The sequence below is a fragment of the Schistocerca cancellata genome, chromosome 2 (genome assembly GCF_023864275.1).
Source record: "Schistocerca cancellata isolate TAMUIC-IGC-003103 chromosome 2, iqSchCanc2.1, whole genome shotgun sequence".
NCBI classification, from domain to species: Eukaryota; Metazoa; Arthropoda; class Insecta; order Orthoptera; family Acrididae; genus Schistocerca; species Schistocerca cancellata.
The window spans coordinates 907,995,979-908,017,853 of record NC_064627.1 but is presented as its reverse complement, the minus strand read 5'-3'; the positions used below and the strand labels follow the sequence as shown (position 1 = coordinate 908,017,853).

At 42.0% G+C, this 21,875-nt stretch overlaps 1 protein-coding gene across 1 annotated transcript in view; it reads left to right on the top strand.

Moving 5' to 3' along the window:
• Positions 1-21,875, top strand: part of LOC126159823 (sialin-like) — a 425,200-nt gene that overhangs the window by 262,297 nt on the left and 141,028 nt on the right. The window contains exons 3-5 of the mRNA XM_049916634.1: positions 487-806; positions 4,906-5,136; positions 12,841-12,925. Coding sequence (XP_049772591.1) covers positions 487-806; positions 4,906-5,136; positions 12,841-12,925 — 636 coding nt within the window. The remainder of the gene's footprint in view (positions 1-486; positions 807-4,905; positions 5,137-12,840; positions 12,926-21,875) is intronic.

Genomic DNA, 21,875 nt, shown 5'->3' with positions numbered 1-21,875 from the left:
TAATTTTTTTCATTTTTTTCCGTTGGGCATAAAGTACCTCCCCCAACCCCATTCGGTATAGGACTTTAATGAAAGAGCAATGTATGTTTATAAAGTATATTGTGAGTAAAGTCAAGAAAACTCAACGAAATTTGCACTGTCTGAAGTTTTTTAGGGTGAGCATAAACTAAACCCCCTCCCCACTCCCTTGGCAGGACACATTACTAAAAATGTGTTGACGTTACTAACAGGGTGCTGAATGATATTTTCATGTCCTGCACCCTAATAACACATCAGCCCCCCTTAAAAAAGTGTATTGTTAATTTTATCAACAACAAATAACAAATTTAATTTTTTTACGTTTTTTCGTCATTGGTCATAAAGTACCTCCCCCAACCCCTGATAACAGATGCGTTGGTATTGTGAAGGTTAAGCTTTGCATTACACTGTAGTCCTTTGCAGGTGTTGTCGAGTAGCCCTGCTGGAGAGTGTGTGTGCTGTCGGCAGCTGCTGCCGGGCTGCGGTGGCGGCGGGCGCTGGGGGCGGCGAGGCGGGCTCGGGAGGCGGTGCCGGCGCGAGCCGTGCTCTGCGTGGTGGGCTTCTTCGGCTTCTTCACCAACTACATGCTGCGCGTCGCCATCAACATCGCCATCGTGGCCATGGTGCAGCCCCGCGACCTCAACGAGACACTGCAGGCCGGCGGTGGAGACAACGCCAGCGCGCCCGTCGGCGAATGCTACGCGGGGGCGGAAGATGACGGCGCGGCTGCCAACCTCACTGCCGCGGGCGACTTCGATGCCTTCAACGGAACCGCCTTCTGGGACGAGGTGCGCGAACCCTTCCTATATATGTGTTCATAACTTTTGAATCCCTTCTTTTAGCTTATGAGTGACACCAGTAAACCTCCGATTCCTTAAAGAACAGAAATCCCGCGTAAAGAATGTGGCAGAAAAAAGGACCGTTGTTGATATCGTGAAACAGGGCGAGGATTACATTGTAAAACATTTTCAGTCATAACAACGGATCCCTTCCACACTAACATTTCAAATATGTTGTAGTGCGGCCAGCGGCCTCTTGCTGATGCTTGACGCGGTACCGGGACGTCCGCATCTCTCGGTGTGCATTCTAGCGGTCTGGTTATACTTGATGTTTCAGCGTGGCTGCTACGAAGCGCGCAAGCGTTGCCTACTATGACCAACGCATGGTAACTGTCGTGAGAGTTGATGAAGGTAGCTGAAGGAATTCTGCTACCTAGGCAGTAAAATAAACTATAATGGTCGGTGCAAAGATGACATAAAAAGGAGGCTAGTACTAGCAAAAAGGACATTCCTGGCCAAGAGAAGTCTACTAGTATCAAACAGAGGCTTTAATTTGAGGAAGGAACTTCTCAGAATGTACGTTTGGAACATAGGATTGTACGGCCGTGAAACATGGACTGTGAGGAAACCAGAGCAGAAGAGAATCTAAGCATCAGAGATGTGATTCTAGACCAGAATGTGGGTAATTAGGTTGGATAGCGTAAGGAAGGGGGAGGTTCCCCGCAGAATCAGAGAAAAAAGGAATATGTGGAAAACACTGAAAGGAAGAAGAGACAGAATGATACAATATCTGTTAAGACTTTAGGGAATAGCTTCCATGGTACTAGAGAGAACTATAGAGGATAAAAATTGCAGTGGCAAACAGAGATTGAAACTGGTATACATCCAGCAAATAATTGAGGATTTGTGTTGAAATTGCCACTATTGAGATGTAAAGATTGGCACAGGAGAGAAATTTGTGGCGGGCCGCATCAAACTAGTCAAACCACTGACAGCAAATAAATCTGGCTTCTCTTTCACATAACTCTGGAAACAATACATCTCCGGACGTCAAAACATGTGATGCATTGTTTTACTGGTGAGTTGCCGGGAAACTCACGTCTGGAGCATTTGTTTTCACAGTTTTCTTCGTAAGAATCATATTTGTAATGTTATTTCTATTTTCACGACCACGCAAGTCGGCTTTATAATGCAATGAGTTGGGGTCGACCATTCACCTTCCCTTAATTTTATCGCTTTGCAGCACTACGCCTAGATGTTTCATCGACTTGAATGTGTCAAGTAATATACCTCTAATACTGTTTTCGTACGTTAGAGGACAGTTTTTCTTCTCTTTTGCACTGACTCTCATTCTTTTTTAGATTTAGAGTAATCTGCTATTCATCACACCAAATAGAAATTCCACCTTAGTCATCCTGTAGCCTCTTTCAGGCGGTCAGCGACGACAGTTTCCCGCAGTTACCTGCAAACAGTCACAGTTCACTGCTCACCCTATTCGTCGGATCGTAAATGTACACTCATTAGCCTGCAAAACTTAGGGGAGAAAGTAACTTTCGTTTGATGAGTCACAGCCAAGTAACGTAACTCGATGAAACTTGCTCTTATCTCACATAGAAAGAACTACTGTATCATAGTGCAGAAGCTAACTGACAGAAATACGCAGTGAGACGAACAGAAATGACACTTTTATTCAATGACAATAATGACACCGAACCCACTGCAACTCGTGATGGTCCCCTGGAAATTCCAAAAGACAGTGCATTGTTTATAATAGGGACTGTCATCAACACGGACAGCAATGCATGGTTTGTAACGTGCTCAATGCTGGCCACGGGGATGGTAGAGAGTCGTTGAGGTAGGTCGTTCCATTCCTCCACCAGCACGTACGTCTCTCAACGCGTTGCAGACGTGCTCGATGGGTTTTAAGTTGGGGAAATGGGCACGCGAGTCAAATGGGTGAACATCCTTTCGTTCCAAGAGTTCCTTCACCTTCGTTGTTCGGTTCGATGGCGGCATTGTCATCCATAAAAATGATGTAAGAGCCGAATGCACCTCTGAAAAGACGCACATGGGGAAAGAGTACAATGTCACGAGAAAGTTGAAAGGTGAGTGTTCAAGGAGTTGAAGGTCTGTACGTCCACACAACATGGTACCTTGTCGTACCTAGATCACCAAACCGAACATGACTGACAAAATTCATAGATGCATTACGTGTTCCCATCTCACCCCATATGAAGGTACGTCCAGCGTTGTTGAACGTGACTATTTTGGCGTTCCAGGTGATTTGGTGTGGGGGGGGAGGGGGGGGGAAGGCATGATGTTGCATGGGCGCTCTGTCTTCCAAACGCTCTGTCCTCACTTGTCAACGTTATTGTGGTACTGTACTCCCGCTCCACGTGCGTCGTTTCAGGTGTGTATTCGGCCCTGACTTCATTTTTATGGATACCAATGCACGAACATATCGAACAGCGCAGATGGATGAGTTCTTGAAACAAGAGAGCATTCGGCGAATGTTTATTGAACGAATGGACTGCCCCGACTTATCTCCATTGAGCATGTTTGGGATGGACTGGGGAGACGTACTCCAGCACTTCCTCATACACCAACAACCATGAGGCAGTAGTCAACCGTGCTGGTGGCGTAACTGAACGCCCCACCACAGGAACTACTTACCAGCCTTGTGGTCAGCGTGGGAGCGTATTGCAAAGTATTGCTGTCTATAGTAATAACACACCCTATAAATAACCGTGTCCTGCCGTTTGTAATGTCCCGATGATCATTATGGTCTGTATTTATCTTTGTAAAAAAGATGCATCAGGAAAGACAATAACATCTGATTTACAGCGATGTCTACCAACAGCTCTTGTACAGAATTCAGTCAGTTTTAGCAACCGACGACTGTAGACTCATAATCTCTTTGAAACTTCCTAGCAAAATGGATATGTTTGCTAGATCGATAATCGAACCTGGAGCCTAGTCTTTGGGGCAATGCTCTTATTGACTGATCTGTCCAGGTGCGACTCACAACCCGATCTCACAGTTCCACTTCCACACACAGTTCTAATCTGCCAAAATATACAGACTGAAAGTTTAATTTGGATGTAATCTCATGCTCTGTGACTAATGAATAACTCACTATATCCAGTTCTGTACACCAAATAGAGTCATACCGACAATTGATGTAGCATATGAACAGGGCTCAGTTAACAGGTAGATTTCTCCAAATTCTTGGGTGTTCACATTGATGACAACTTGAACTGGAAAAAGCATATTACTGAGCTTCTCAAACAACTAAGTTCAGCTTCTTTCACTCTTTGTATAATCGCTAGTCTTGGTAATAAACAGATCAGCCTCCTAACGTACTTTGCATATTTACATTTAATAATGTCTGATGGAATAGTTTTCTAGGGTAACTAACCACTCAGACAAAGTATTGCTTGCACAAAAGAGAGCAGTGAGAATAACTAGTGGTATTCACCCAAGGACGTCATGTAGGCACCTATTCAATGAGTTAGGTATTTCAACTGCACCATCAGAGTATATATATTTGCTAATGAAATTGGTTATAAATAATCCATCTCAATTCGCGAAGAACAGTGATGTTCATATGTACAACACTAAAGGGAAAAATGACCTTTCTATCCATTATTGAAGCTGTCAGTTTCTCATAAAGGAGTACATTATTCTGCAACAAAAATCTTTGATCATTTGCCCAACAACATAAAGTGTCTGGCAGGTAGCAGATCAAGTTTTTAATCTAGCTTAAAATCGTTTCTTTTGGAGAACTTCTTCTATTCCATAGGCGAGTTTCTGTTTCAGAACTGGTGAAAAATAAATAAATAAATGTCTACCTCTAAATGTAGTTGCATGTGTAGAGCTAAAAATTTCAGATATTAACACTACATATATATATATATATATATATATATATATATATATATATATATATATATATATATATATATATATATATATATACCCTGTAATCTGACTTGTTCCACATCATACCGACAAAATAATCATCAAAATGATCTACGAACATGACATAACTAAACTAAACAAAACATACAACGCTCCCAGAGTATTAATGACGTGCCGCTGACGACAGGAACGCTTCCCGTGGACGATGGAGCAGCAGTCGCTGGCGCTGGGTGCCTTCTACTGGAGCTACGTGGTGGCGCTTGTGCCCGGCGGTCTGCTGGCGCAGCGTTTCGGCGCCAAGCGCGTCTTCGGGGGCGCCAACCTGCTGTGCGCATTCGCCTCGCTGCTCATACCTGTGGCGGCGCGCACACATCTCTTCCTGCTGGTCGCCGTGCGCCTGGTGCAGGGAGCCGCCTCGGCAAGTATCCGCACCGCTCACACCAGCAGCTGTTTCTACAGTATTGCCAAAATAAAACTGGCCGAGAAAATATTTCAGGCACCTCGAGATAGGCAACCTGCAAACCAAGTGTGGTTGGTGCAGATTGAGTTGCATATGTTAAGAAGTAAATAAACATTTTCTGGGCCACTTTTATTTTTCACGTACTGTTTAAAATATGACGTAAATGATGATACGGTCAACAGAAATAATCTGCACTGCTCACAAAGCGAGTAATAGTTTCTGTACAGCACGATGTGAATGTTGATGAGGTCAACGGAGATATATTTTTTCATTTATTTATTGACATTGGGCACTCTCCACACAGCCATAAAGGGTATAAATATACAGGGTGCTCCAGGAGGAATGATCAAGGAGGAATGGTCAATATTCAGGGATGTTAATTAGAAGCAGAAAGCTTCATGTGAACGTATGCCCTATTACGAATGGTTTCCGAGAAAAAACGAGTTTAAGGTGCATCTACAGAGGTGTCCAAAAATGTATCCACTCTTTAAAAGTCCTTAACTTGCAAACTAATTGACGGAGTTGTCTCATTTTTGGTGAAAGTGTAGCTTAAAGTCCAACTTAAAGATATCACCGTAGGTGTTCGAAATGTTCACTATTAACATCCACACACAAACGATGCCGCCGAACTGCAGCACGAACTACTGACTGCAACGTGTTCAGTTCGATATTTGCACATGAATGTACGATGGATTCTCGAAGTTCATCCAATGTGCGTGGCTTTTGTCGGTAAACGGTGTCCTTTAGTGTTCCCCACAGGTAAAATTCCAGAGGAGTTAGTTCTGGGGAACGTGGTAGATACTCCACAGCACCTCTACGGCCTTCCTGGTAGATTTTCATCGAGATACGCCCTAACACGATTTTGGTAGTAGGCTCTGGCACCATCTTGTTGAAAGTAAACTCTTCCGTCTCCATACAAGTCTCGGATGGCAGGTAAAATGGATGTCTGAAGCTTCTGAAGGTACACCTCACCGGTAACTGTGCCGTCAAATAAGAATGGCCCAATCAAACCCCGATAAGACAACCCACACCACACATTTACTCCTGGCAAATTCACTGCTTCGTCTACATGGACGTTCGGATTTTCGGCGGCCCAGTACATGCAATTGTGACGATTTACTGTACCATTGAGTTTGAACTGTGCCTCATCAGACCACACAATCATCTCTGCAAACTCTTCATCGTTGCACGCCATGTTAGTAAACCACTCCCAATACTCAATTCTACGATTTGGGTCGTCCTCGTTCATTGCGTGTAGTAATCGTGGGATGTAGCACTTCCACTTTTCTGTTTTCAAATTTTGCCGAACACTTGAGCGACTAAAAAATGGTTCAAATGGCTCTGAGCACTATAGGACTTAACATCTCAGGTCATCAGTCCCCTAGAACTTAGAACTACTTAAACCTAACTAACCTAAGGACATCACACACATCCATGCCCGAGGCAGGATTCGAACCTGCGACCGTAGCGGTCGCGCGGTTCGAGACGGACGCGCCTAGAACCGCTCGGCCACATAGGCCGGCTGAGCGACTCACTCCAGTTTCACGGGCACACTGTCTCACAGACTTCTGTGGTGAGCGAGTGAATTGTTGTAACACATGACGGGAGTTAGTTAGACTTGTTACTGTTACAGGTCGTCCAGATCGTTGTTTGTGTACATCTTTAACACAGCCTTCGGCTTCAAATTTGTCTTGAATGCGACGAATCGTTAAACGTGTCGGTGGCTCTTTTTGATACTCATTTCGCCATTGCCGTTGGACCTCATTAATGTTTTCGTACTTAAAATACCACTTCAAAACTGACTTCCTTTCATCGAATGTAAGCCTTGCGCCAGCCATGTTTACTCGAGTTACTAGGTGCAACTAAGAACAAAACACTATCTGGCGACTGTCATCTGACAAAACAAAACAACCCAATACAACACTTGTGTGGCGATTGCCGGAACTACAAACTATTACACTACCAAAGATGAGACAACTTCGTCAATTAGTTTGCCAGTTATGGACTTTTAAACAGCGGATACATTTTTTGGACCCCTTTGTCTTAGCGATAGTGATGCTCGCGCATACGTCTCACATAGCCAAACTCTTTGACGTTTCATTCTAGCCCAGTCATGTGTTTTTGCATTTAAACTAGCCGTTGAACGCACGATTGTCCGTGATGTGTTGTGGGTAAAATAGTGCGAGGGACTGACAGCGTATCAGAGAGAAGAAGCAGTTAATTGTGTTTCTACTCACGTTGGGTAAAACGCCACACACGTGCACTAATGAAGAATATGAATATACGGTGCACGTTTAAGGCCTCTGCGATCGTAGTGCTCCTGCTGCTGTCGAAGAATATCGTCGGTGCTTTCCGACACGTTGAATACCTGGTCGTACAGTGTTTACCAGAGTATTCAGAACATGACGTGAAACATGTGTTCTTCCAAGTTCCCATATTTCTTCTGAACGTGTAGTTACAAAACATGTGTCAGAACAGCAGCACACTGTTTAAATAGTGCAGCATAGTCTTACTACCAGCGCGCGGCAACTTTCTGCACGTATCAGTACGCCACGAGCACGTGTATGGCGAACATTACATGCAGAATGCTTGTATCCATTTCACATACATGGTGTCCAAAATCTTCTCATTGGCTAAAATGCCACACGACTTGAATTCTGTCACTGCTTAAAAGACAATCGTCATAAATAACAACGCATCTTAAATGTATTACGTGTCGCAAATTGGGAGTAGGGCAAATGTTCATCGAAGTTTTTTGCTTCTAATGCTCTTTCCGGTCATATTCCTGAATACCGACCATTCCTTTTGCAACACCTTGTGTGACTGATACATTACACCATTTAAACTACACATGAAGTAATTATAACGTATTAATGAAAGGAAGAAAGCATAGGACCATACAAAATATCCATACATAAGAACACAGTGTATCTAGATAGTTAGATCGTATTTCATTGGCTGAATACCACATTTAATAATAGTTCACATCACTCTTTTCAGTTGAAAGCAACACCGCAGCCAATACGTAAAACATTCTTGGTTTTCTTGCTGCTTCAATTCGAGAATGTTTTACATATCAGTGCCATCGCGAAAGGCTTCTTTCTCACCGCAGCCAGTGTTGGAAGAGGAACTTTTGCGTTAACAAATCCTCTGAAAAAAGATTTTTGTTGTATTCTGTATCTGGTGCACGAGAACAGTTGATGGTTCACGTCTCCGTTTTCATTGCATAAATCGTGGAACGGAGAATACTTCACGCCCTTCGGAAGAGAAGGGATGGAAATTTGCCATGATTTAAGTGCACGCGCCTAATCGTAGTTATGAATCGTCTTCTTCTATTCCAATAGACAAATGAAGGAGATAATGCTATTTAGGTTGCAGTGGGGAATAACGCACTCTATTTGAAATCTTGGACGAATACCATTATCTCTGACAGATGCTTCCCGCTTTTTCATTGATTAAACTGAAAGCTTCTTGGTAAGTAAGTCTATTGTTAGAACTTCGCCTAAGTTCATTGTTCGCTTCACTTCTACTATTTCATCATGAAAGATTCCACTGTGCCTTGGACTACAGAAGAAATTTGTTGCCGTTCTGCTTGCGGTTTCTTTAATGTGCTTATAATTATAGATGACACACTTTTATTTCTTTTTGGTTTCTTAAGGCTCTTTACAATTCTTAGGGAATCGGTTAATGCCATCCTACTGCTTCGTGAGCGAAATTTGCCATATTTTACTGCTTCTCTAATTGCGGTGACTTCTGCATAGATGGTTGCCTCCGTACGTACGGAATATAGGGTTAATAATTTCCTGCAGGGTTGTATATTGCACATCCTCTTTTGTTGCTGTTGATGGTCTTTGACCCGTTCGTAGAAATCTTCGTATAATTGAGGAAGATGGTATTGAGCAAACCGTTGATTTTAGACTTGGAGTTCGGAGAAACTTTATACTGTACGATATTATCGAAGATTATTTTATTTTATTATCGGTAGCTGAATGTGGCTAGGAATTCTGGTAATAGTTCGTATTTCAGTATTTATTTTCGTACGAAGTCCATCTTCTAGAGATTTGATAAATATTGGATTTCGTCTATTTCCGGTGAAAGTTACATTTTTCAGTGTCTGGCCAATACTTCATTACTCTGTTGATAGAGGGTGTCTTATCTGTGAGATGTGCTTCTCAAGTTTTTCCTCTGGTGGCTCCCGTTCGTCACCAAGGACAGTATACGTATATGTTCCAGTGCATATTTAAATGTAGCTACAATGAAGCCTGTCCAGTTTCGATTGCGAATTTCTTGACCCATCGTAATAAAATATGCATCTATAATCCAAGGCTGATCTCAAGAAAGCTGAGCAGAGTTTTCTAGCGAACTCCCCACCATGTTACGGCCGCACATCTTAGTGCATTCATCTGTACACAGGATGTATGAATGAAAAGTTTCCTGTCACAATATTTTCGTGGTTTATTGATTTACACGACGCACTTAGTACCCAGTGGGTCCAAGGTCAGGTGCAAATCGTCTTAATACATAACTTACCTCTGCTCTTGAGAGAGGTGAAATGTGCCTTCCTGTTACGAGATGGTTAGATGTTAGATGGTTAGATGTTAGTGAGAAACTTACCGAACCATCAACGAAGAACATTTCTAACCTTTTAACGCCAGCAGACGTTGGTTTGCCCTTTTTGGGAATAGTTTAGCTGTTGCATCATTGTTATACAGCGTAAGAAAAGCAGTCGTATAACGATCTTAACCGACACTAACCAGAGACGAGTGCCACGCCATATCAATGACAGTCGGTTTCATACCCGATAGTGATTTCATGCTGCCAGTGTTGCAGGTCCACCTGAAGAAGTTTCCGAGAGAATATTGCGAAGGGAACGCCTTGAAATAGGCATTTGGAGTCGGGTATCACGCAAAAGGCCGTTGCTCATCGCTGCACATCTTCAATGGGCCAAACAACACAGAATCTGGACAGTAGCTGACTGGAGGCATGTAGTGTGGTTGCGTCTTTCCAAAACTGCGAGGCGTCGAGTTTGACGACGGGCCAATGAATCTTTTAACCTGTACAGTGTGGAAGATGTGGATGAGTCAGAGATAGTTCTGTGCTATTTTGGGGGTGTTTCTCGTACAATAATTTGGACTTTCTCTTTCAGTTTACCGCGAACGTGAAGCGGATGTTTATTTCAACATTATTGGTGACCAGTTCTTGCCTTTTCTTTTACATATTCTTGATTATCTTGTTGACACAGTGGTCATCACACAGAGCCGCGTTCACAGGACGGTAACCTTCCATTCCTGTTTGACGAACACTCAGGCATCCTACCGCATCTCAGCTGGTATGCTAAATCAGTCCCTTGGGTGGAACTATTTGAAACAGCGGGCGAGAAGTAGCGATCACCATCCCCACAGTTTTGGTAGCGCTACGAGTGCTTGGCCTCAGCTGGATACCCCCCCACTTCAACAAAACTTGTGAAATGAGGCAACTTTCAATGCTAGGAGCTGTTTTACTGGCGGTGATTAACATATTGTTCCCTATGCTCATGTGGAGGAAATAAACTGGTGTGACTGTCACATTTACTACCCGTTAGAGGACCTTTCTGTTAGTTTTTACAATGTGTGCATATGCCAAAAACTGACAATTAAGCAATGAAGCGGCATGTTTGATCACTTGACTTATATCTCATGATCACGTATGGTGTGGTCTCAGCCCTCTTATACAAATTACTGGAGCACTGACAGCAACTATGATGGAGAATGGCCTTCTCTCCTTGTTGCGTTCATAGACGCCATCAATGATAGCATCACACACAACTTATGTGCACTATTACTCTTTGCAGTGCTCACAATATACAGGGTGTTACAAAAAGGTACGGCCAAACTTTCAGGAAACAATCCTCACACACAAAGAAAGAAAATATGTTATGTGGACATGTGTCCGGAAACGCTTACTTTCCATGTTAGAGCTCATTTTATTGCTTCTCTACAAATCACATTAATCATGGAATGGAAACACACAACAGCAGAACGTACCAGCGTGACTTCAAACACTTTGTTACAGGAAATGTTCAAAATGTCCTCCGTTAGCGAGGATACATGCATCCACCCTCCGTCGCATGGAATCCCTGATGCGCTGATGCAGCCCTGGAGAATGGCGTATTGTATCACAGCCGTCCACAATACGAGCACGAAGAGTCTCAACATTTGGTACCGGGGTTGCGTAGACAAGAACTTTCAAATGCCCCCATAAATGAAAGTCAAGAGGGTTGAGGTCAGGAGAGCGTGGAGGCCGTGGAATTGGTCCGCCTCTACCAATCCATCGGTCACCGAATCTGTTGCTGAGAAGCGTACGAACACTTCGACTGAAATGTGCAGGAGCTCCATCGTGCATGAACCACATGTTGTGTCGTACTTGTAAAGACACATGTTCTAGCAGCACAGGTAGAGTATCCCGTATGAAATCATGATAACGTGCTCCATTGAGCGTAGGTGGAAGAACATGGCTCCCAATCAAGACGTCACCAACAATGCCTGCCCAAACGTTCACAGAAAATTTGTGTTGATGACGTGATTGCACAATTGCGTGCGGATTCTCGTCAGCCCACACATGTTGATTGTGAAAATTTACAATTTGAACACGTTGGAATGAAGCCTCATCCTTAAATAGAACATTTGCACTGAAATGAGGATTGACACATTGTTGGATGAACCATTCGCAGAAGTGTACCCGTGGAGGCCAATCAGTTGCTGATAGTGCCTGCACACGCTGTACATGGTACGAAACAACTGGTTCTCCCGTAGCACTCTCCATACAGTGACGTGGTCAACGTTACCTTGTACAGCAGTAACTTCTCTTACGCTGACATTAGGGTTATCGTCAACTGCACGAAGAATTGCCTCGTCTATTGCAGGTGTCCTCGTCGTTCTAGGTCTTCTCCCGTCGCGAGTCATAGGCTGGAATGTTCCGTGCTCCCTAAGACACCGATCAATTACTTCGAACGTCTTCCTGTCGGGACACCTTCGTTCTGGAAATCTGTCTCGATACAAACGTACCGCGCCACGGCTATTGCCCCGTGCTAATCCATACATCAAATGGGCCTCTGCCAACTCCGCATTTGTAAACATTGCACTGACTGCAAAACCACGTTCGTGATTAACACTAACCTGTTGATGCTACGTACTGATGTGCTTGATGCTAGTACTGTAGAGCAATGAGTTGCATGTCAACACAAGCACCGAAGTCAACTTTACCTTCCTTCAATTGGGCGGTGAATCGAGGAAGTACAGTACATACTGACGAAACTAAAATGAGCTCTAACATGGAAATTAAGCGTTTCCGGACACATGTCCACATAACATATTCTCTTTATTTGTGTGTGAGGAATGATTCCTGAAAGTTTGGCCGTACCTTTTTGTAACACCCTGTATAGAAAATACTTGTGTCCTACCAAGTTATGGTATCCATTTTGTACACGAATTCCTTGCTTAGACTGTGTTTATATGTTGAGTTAAACTGTGTCACATGTTCTACTCTTAAGCTAATTTAATAACATTTAATATTTTGAATTATCACTACTTTTGTAGTTTTTCCTCTATCAATGCAATCCATACTGCACTTATTTTGGGTGGCCTCAGCCCGTGAACAGCTGTGACAACAATTCGCTTTGCACAGGGCACAACGTGGCCTGCAATGAACGTGATGGGCAGCCGCTGGATTCCGCCCACCGAACGAAGCAAGTTCATCGCCACCTACCTCGGTAAGCACACACACTGTTCTGCCTCGAGTCTTGCAGAAAAACTGCAACACGCCTATCGCGTATTTCCTAATGAGCGCACTTTCTTGTTCCTACAAAACATTTTATTGTACTGATGGAGTTTTAGGTACGAGGTCTATTCGGAAGTTGAGCGGGCGCGAAATGGAAACCACACTGAAAATCCAATGAAGCTTTGCACAGATGTGTTGGGCAGTGTCTCTAGTGTGCTCGATGATCGCCTCACGTCGCTCTTTTCAGTTTCGAGCGCACAGTGAGCAGGGAAAGATGCTTAAAAATAGTCTCTCCCTCCAGCTATGAGAGCCTTTGGGAGATTGCACCTGACTTCATGCAGCCCACATTATGTAAATTTCACGCATTTCCTTCTTCATGACAATTCTCGGCAGTACACTGCAGGACAACGAAAACTCTCCTGCTGCGTTTTCGATGGGAAGGCATAGCCCACCATAAAGGCCGGACGTGGCCCCCTCTGATTTTCACGTCTGCACGTAGGAACCGCTGGTTATGAAGACAACACTTTGGCTCAGACGATGAGCTACATACCAGTGTAGAGAATAGGCAGAAAGCACTGGCGACTCCTTTCTATGACGAGGGTATTGGAAAATTGGTACAACGCTACGATAGGCGCCTAAGTCGGAGCGATGACTATGTTGAGAAGTATCTCGAAGGTGCAGCAGATTGTTGCAAATAAAACATTCTTTATTTTCGCGGTGTTTTCCATTTCGCAACCGAACGGACCTTACTTTGTGAATAGCCCTCGTACCACAACCTCAGAAATTCTGTTGTTTTCAGAGCCCGCCTTTCACAGCGACAGACTGTTGATATTGTATCAGATGCTTCTGCAGCCGTTAAACCTACACAGGTTGATGCTATTTGATATTGTTAATTACTTATGCACACTACTGTAATACATTATTTGCTCTGCCTATCCCTGTTCCAAGAAAATTGTTGACAGTTTTGTTTGAAGACGCAATGTGAGGATACGTTCTAATGGTCACTCACGTCAGAACTTTGTATTCACGTGTTCTGCTGCCACTGATAGAAGGTTCGTAATTATCGAATATCACTAGAGACGGAGCACAAGCTCCGAAACTTTTCGAAGTGTGCGGAAGGCAACTGGCCATGTCCTTGTAAAGGAACCATCCCAGTATTCGCCTGATTTTCTGAGATCCACTTAATAATTCTTTGAAAGACGTCCTTAACAATATCTTCAGCTGCTTTTCCTGGAATGGGATTTATTCGAGTCATCTGCAAAAAGTGATAGTTCCACTTGCTGAACGTTAAGTGGGAGGTCATTCACATGAATAAGGAACAGCAGAGGACCTAAAATTGAAACCTGTGGGACTCCCTTCGAGGTAACTCCCCATTCACTAGAATTTACCAATCTCCCAACGTTATTTGTGCTATTAGGCACAACTTCTTGCTTTCTGTTCATTAAGTATGATTCAAACCATCTGTGTGTATAGCCTTCAATTCCATAAAACCTGCATTTTTCTAAGAGTGTGACATGATCCACACACTCAAATGCATTGGAGAAATCACAAAAAATACCAACTGGTGGTACTTTGTTATTTAGGGCTTGTACTACTTGATGGGTAAATGTGTAGGTAGCATTCTGAGTCGAGTAACCCTTCTGGAATCCGAACTGTGACATGCTGAGTAAATTATTTTCACTTAAATGTGAGACTACTTTTTAACACATAACTTTTACGAATATTTTAGAAAATGAAGTCTGCAATGAGATTGGTCTATAATTATTTAAGTCACTCTTGTCGCTTTTCTTATGAAGATGTTCGACAATTGCGTATTTCAACCTGTCTGGAAAAATTCCCTGTGCCAGCGAAGCATTACATATATCGCTAAGGACTCCACTTATTAAATTAGAACGCTTCAAAATTCTGTTACAGACTCCATCAACACCACATGAGCTCTTGGTTTTCGGTATATTTATAAATTCCCTTAATTTCCGTGGGGGATGTTGGTGCTATTTGTAAAGGCCTAAAGTCCTGAGGAATGACAGCAAAAGAAAACTGACGTTATAGATTTCGTGTTTCAAATATCATTCTCTTAAGAATATCGTACAGACATATCATCATTTAACTGTAGCACAGACACCCGAGTGGAGAAAATAAAAAATGTTGTTGGTTGACTGGATGAGGTACCAAACAACGAGGTCATCGGCCCCATCCGATCAGGGAAGATGGGGAAGAAAGTCTGCTATGCCCTTTCAAAGGAACCATCCCTGCCTTTACCTGAAGCGATTTAGGGAAATCGCGGAAAACCTAGATCTGGGTGGTCGCACTCGGATTTGAACCCCTTTCCCTCGAATGCAAATCCAGTATGCTAACCACTAAGTCACCTAGTTCGGTGCCAGCATAATTTGCATTTCAAAAAGTGTCTTGTACCGCTGCTAGTCGTTCACCTTCCTATATCACATGGAAATGGAGCAAGGCAAAAGCGATTGTCTATATGTTTCCGTAAAAACCCTGATTTATTTCAATAAATGATATATATATCTCCAAGCGGTTGCATAAAGTTTATTGTAATAACACTTTACCAGGTTTCGATACCACTAAGGATATCTTCTTCAGAGGAATTAAAGTCACTCATCTTACATTACGATAAAATTATAAGCAAACGTTATGAACTAAAACGCTCAAGTCAAACAGAAGAAATTATTGATAAAAACCTTCGGGCAAAGGTACATCCTTGAGCTGTTTTCCATAGAGGACTTCATCCATGATTTCTGCTGTCTGAGTTATGTGTTTTAGCCCATGTTGTATGCTTATAATTTTAAGGTAATACAGGGTACATGACTTTACACCTTATGAAGAACATACCCTTACTGGTACTGAAACCTGGCCAAGGCTTATTAAAATAAACTTTATGCCACCAATTGGCTGTATACGTCATTTATTGAAAGTTTATTTACGGTTGCTGCTGTCAGCCATGTTTAAAATTGTGCTCTGATTTCTCTTACCTTGTTATCACTACCATTGTGCAACATGTGTGTTGGTGGCAGTAGAATCGTTCTGCAGTCTGTTGCAAATGCCGATTCTCTAAACATCCTCAATACTACTACAGGAAAAAAAGCACCGTCTTCCCTCCAGAGATTACCATTTTTGTACCCGGAACATTTCCGAAATACTTGAGTACTGGTCGAACCTACCCGTGACACATCTAGCTGCACTTCTCAGAACTGCTTCGAAGCCTTTCTTTAACTCAAGAAATGTTCGCACAAGTGTTCTATACGCTGACTCCCTTATAGATCAGCTACACTTTCCTAAAAGTCTCCCAGTAACCTCGAGTCGAACATCCGCCTTCCTTATGTAGACCTTACGTGCTTGTTCCATTTAGTTACGTCTAAATAGTTAATCGTCGTGATTATCTGAAGCAGCACACCACTAACACTTTATTGGAACATTCCAGGATTGTTTTTTTCTCCTTATTTGCTTATATTTTTATACATTAAAAGTATTCTATCAGTCATCACACAAACCAGAAATTCAGTCGAAGTAATACTGCATCCTCCTAAAGTTACTCAGCGACGATACATTTCCGTACACTGCAGCGGCATCAGCAAACAGTCCCACAGTGCTTCTCACCCTGTCTGTCAGGTTGTTGATGTATATACAGAACATTTCCAAGCGGCAGTCCTGACTATAACTTAGTTGTCGATGAACACTCGCCATCCAGTACAACTTACTAGGTTGTATTACTTCTGTAAGAACCAGTTCTCTAAGAACCAGTTCTTCCACAATCTGCAGTGTGGCACTATGTCGAAACCTTTGCGGAAATCTATGAATATGAAATCTACCTGTTGCCCTCCATCCATGGTTTGCAGAATGTCGTGCGAGAAGACTGCAAGCTGAGTTTCGCAGGGCGGTGCTTTCTAAATCCTTGTTGATTTTTGGATAGCAGTTTTTTTGTCTCAAAGATATTGATTGTATCGGACTTAAAATATGCTCAGTAATTCTACAGCCCATTGACATTAAGGACATTCGTCTATAATTGCTCGATTTCGTTCTTTTACCCTTATTACGTTAGGGAATTGCCTGCACTTTTCTCATTCACTGGTGATCTTCCGCTGGGCAAAAAATTCGCGGGAGATGCAAGCTAAGTAAGGGGTCAATGCTGAAGAGTACTCTCTCTGTCCGTCCGGAGCTGCTGCCTTATTTGTCTTTAATACTTCCAGTTGCTCCCCAAAACTAAGGATGATTATTTTTATTTCTCTGAGCAAGGTGGTGCACTGGACTCGCGTTCGGGAGGACGACGGTTCAAACCCGCGTCCGGCCATTCTGATTTAGATTTCCCGTGATTTCCCCAAATCGCTTCAGGTAAAGGCAGGGATGGTTCCTTTGAAAGGGCATGGCAGAAATTCTTCCCAATCTTCCCTAATACGATTGTTTGGTCCCTCACTCAATCAACCAACAACCAACAACATTTTTTTATTTCCTCCACTCGGGTGTCTGTGCTACAGTTAAACGATGATATGTCTGTACGATATTCTTAAGAGAATGAAATTTTAAACACGAAATCTGTAGCTTCAGTTTTCTTTTGCTGTCTTCTAATACCACGCAGACTGGTCTACGAGTGACTGAATTGAAGCTTTCAACTCACCTAACGATTTTACGTGGGACCAGATTTTCTAGGATTCTCGCAATGATCGATCGCTAACGTATGACGACGGAAGTTATTATTTCTACTAACAAATCCTTGTCGTCATTTCTACGTCTTTTTTTGAACCGAGAATGGAACAGTTTCTATTCTCTCATCATTTTCCGAATTTTGTTATTAAGAAATGGCGTTTTTTTCTGTCTTTTTGCCCTCAGCATACGGTTCTCCGAAGCATGATTTACAGTCAGTTTGAACTTCGCCCATAATTCCTCTACTCATTTCATCTAAATGAAGCTCATTCGATCACCCTCCTCCCCCCAAAAAATCTATGTCCACTCCACACCCACTCATACTCAGCTAAATGAGTAACTGCTTCCTCTGAGCAGTGCACCATTACTTGTCCACAATTCAAAGACGTTCAAGAATCGACAGAGCCCCTGGCTGAGATTCTTTAGCTCCAAATCTAAGGACACTGATCATGCTGGGGTATGGTACTGCAGATGGTATGCTCTACTTGCACCCTACAAGCAAGGCCACCAGCCTTCACCCCTTCCGCCAATCGCCCGAACTGAGGATGACTTGGAAATTCAAGAGACTTCATTCACTGGTGCTGAGCCTTGAGGGGACATGCTAGTGAATATGAACAAAAATTTGAAAAACATTTTCTTGGTCTCTAGAAAAGAGCATTTCATGCTGTTTTCAAAAATGTATAGTATACAGATATTATGTTTTCCCGTTCATTCTAAAATTGAGGTTGCAAGTGATGTTTCACAGGGGCCACACCCATCTGTCAGTTTGTAGTGCGTCAGAATACGTGATGGATTATTTTGTTCTTCCCTTTTTTCCATCGTTAGTTACGGATCGTTAACACAAGTGTATTCTAGAAGGCACTGACTCCAGGAACCAAAGTACAGGCATGTCTAGAAGGCTATGGTTCGAATGTAAACCATCTGAGAATATATGATTTCAGAATTTTATACGCTTGTGGTTTTGTTTATGTGTTTGTGTTTTCTGTGCTACAGATGCCGAGAGGAAAGAAATTTAGCTCCAAATGAAAGTTTCAACCGAATAATACACATCAGTTGCTTCAAAAGTGGCCTGCGGAAACTCTATCTACAGGCAGTGCTTCTAGACGTAAACTTTAGGTATCTGAGTGTAATAAGAACAAGCCTAGTAGTATTGTGAGCAGCAATAACGACGGAAATGTTATTGTGAACGTAAATACGCTGTCAAGACTTTTGAAGACTATCGTGAATTGTGAAGATAGTATTGACGTTTCTGAGGACATTTCAGCAAGGAAGGGTCTTTCAAGTCGGTTAGTGATTGCCTCTAACACGGGTAAGATGCACAGTGATACTATTTCATCGCCAGTAACTGACAGTCGACATGTCTAGAAGACTATGGTTCATATGTAAACAAAGATCTGAGAATAACCATAGACAACATTTTTGTTCATTCCTCATTACTAGAAGGGCATTCTGTTAGCAAAAAGGTGATTGGCCTTTCAGATCATGATGCACAAATTTTATCTTTAAAAGGTTTTTGTGCTGCAACACGTCTTAAATATAGTCATCAGCTGTTCAGGAAAGCTGATCCAGTTGCTGTAGAGACCTTTGTAAACCTTATAAAGGAACAAGAGTGGCAAGATGTTTATAGCGCTGATACAGTAGACGATAAATATAATGCTTTTCTCAAGACTTTTCTCACTCTCTTTGAAAGTTGCTTTCCGATAGAACGTTTAAAACAGGGTACTAGCACAAACAGGCAGCCTGGGTGGCTGACTAGAGGGATAAGAATATCTTATAGAACAAAGTGGCAATTATATCAAAACGTTAGAAACAGTCAAAATCTAAATGCAGCAGCCCATTACAAACAGTATTGTAAGGTGCTTAAAAATGTTATTAGGAAGGCAAAAAGTATGTGGTATACAGATAGAATAGCTAAGTCTCAGGATAAAATTAAAACCATATGGTCAGTCGTAAAGGAAGTTGCTGGTCTGCAGAGGCAGGTCGAGGATATAGAATCAGTGCGTAGTGGGAATGTCCGTGTTATTGATAAGTCGCATATATGTACAGTATTTAATAATCACTTTCTGAATATAGCAGGTGAACTAAATAGAAACCTAGTCCCAACAGGGAATCATATAGCGCTCTTAGAAAAAAGTTTTCCGTGACTGTTACCTTAAATGCTCCTCTATGATACTAACAAGAGGGAGATTGAGTTAATAATTAAATCACTGAAGACCAAGAACTCTCATGGATATGACGGGGTATCTAGCAGAATACTGAAGTATTGTTCTATGTATGTTAGCCCAGTTCTCAGCCATATCTGTAACTTTTCCTTTAGGAGTGGTCGGTTTCCTGACCGATTAAAGTACTCGGTAGTGAAGCCACTTTATAAAAAGGGAGACATTGATAATGTTGACAATTTTAGACCTATTTCTATGCCATCGGTGTTTGCTAAAGTTATCGAGAAGGTTGTATATACAAGGTTACTGGAGCATTTAAATTCACACAATTTGCTGTCAAATGTTCAGTTTGGTTTTAGAAATGGTTTAACAACTGAAAATGCTATATTCTCTTTTCTCTGTGAGGTTTTGGACGGATTAAATAGAAGGTTCCGAACGCTAGGTGTTTTCTTTGATTTAACGAAGGCTTTTGACTGTGTTGACCACAAAATATTACTGCAGAAGTTGGACCATTATGGAGTAAGGGGAGTAGCTTACAATTGGTTCGCCTCTTACTTTAAGAACAGAAAGGAGAGGGTAATTCTCCGCAATATTGAGAGTGGTAGTGATGTTCAGTCCCAATGGGGCACTGTTAAGTGGGGCGTTCCCCAAGGGTCCATGCTGGGGCCACTGCTGTTTCTTATTTATGTAAATGATATGCCTTCTAGTATTACAGGTGATTCAAAAATATTTCTGTTTGCTGATGACACCAGCTTGATAGTGAAGGATCTTGTGTGTAATATTGAAACAGTAACAAATAATGTAGTTCATGAAATAAGTTCGTGGCTTGTGGAAAATAATTTGATGCTAAATCACAGTAAGACTCAGTTTTTACAGTTTCTGACTCACAATTCAACAAGAACCGATATTTTTATCAGACAGAATAGGCATATTATAAGCGAGACGGAACAGTTCAAATTCCTAGGCGTTCGGATAGATAGTAAGCTGTTGTGGAAAGCCCATGTCCAGGATCTTGTTCAGAAGCTAAATGCTGCTTTATTTACCATTAGAACAGTATCTGAAATAAGTGACACTTCAACACGAAAAGTAGTCTACTTCGCATATTTTCATACGCTTATGTCGTATGGTATTATTTTTTGGGGTAATTCTTCTGATTCAAAAAGGGTATTTTTGGCTCAAAAACGGGCTGTTCGAGCTATATGTGGTGTAAGTTCGAGAACCTCTTGTCGAACCCTATTCAAAAATCTGGGAATTCTGACATTGCCCTCATAGTATATATTTTCTTTAATGTCGTTTGTTGTTAGCAATATTAGCCTATTCCCAAGAGTTAGCAGCTTTCACTCAGTTAATACTAGGCAGAAATCAAATCTGCATGTAGAATGCACTTCCTTGACTCTTGTGCAGAAAGGAGTGCAGTATTCTGCTGTATCCATTTTAAATAAGCTACCACAAGAACTCAAAAACCTTAGCAGTAGCCCAAACTCTTTTAAGTCTAAACTGAAGAGTTTCCTCATGGCTCACTCCTTCTATTCTGTCGAGGAGCTCCTGGAAGAGCTAAAAAATTAGGCAAATTCCAGTGTTACATTGTTGATTTTCTTCATTTAAACTTATGACTTGTCACCTGAATATGTTTTTTTTATATTTCATTTTATCTGTTTCTAATATCGTGTTATAATTTCATGTATTGACTCGTTCCATGACCATGGAGACTTCTCCTTAATTTGGTCCCACGGAACAATAAATAAATAAATAAAAAATAAAAAATAAAATATATGATTTCAGAATTTTATACGCATGTGGTTTCGTTTGTTTTGTATATTCAGCTTGATTATGCAATTATAGAACGAGAGTTGCCCAGACTGCTTCTGCAGCCATGGATTTGCCTCCACCTCCACTGAGGTTTGACAGATACAATAACTTAATACATAATGCTTTATGTGGTGTAAGTGAACAGAGCAGCAGAAGAAGCAGTAGCCTTGTATGAGAATGCAGACATTGTACCAGCATTTGATGGATCTTGGCCGAAGAGACGTCATACTTCTCTGAATGAGTTGTAACTACCATATTTATTGAAACTGGTAAGATACTAGATTATGAATGTCTAACAAAGCACTGCCAGGCTTTATTGGC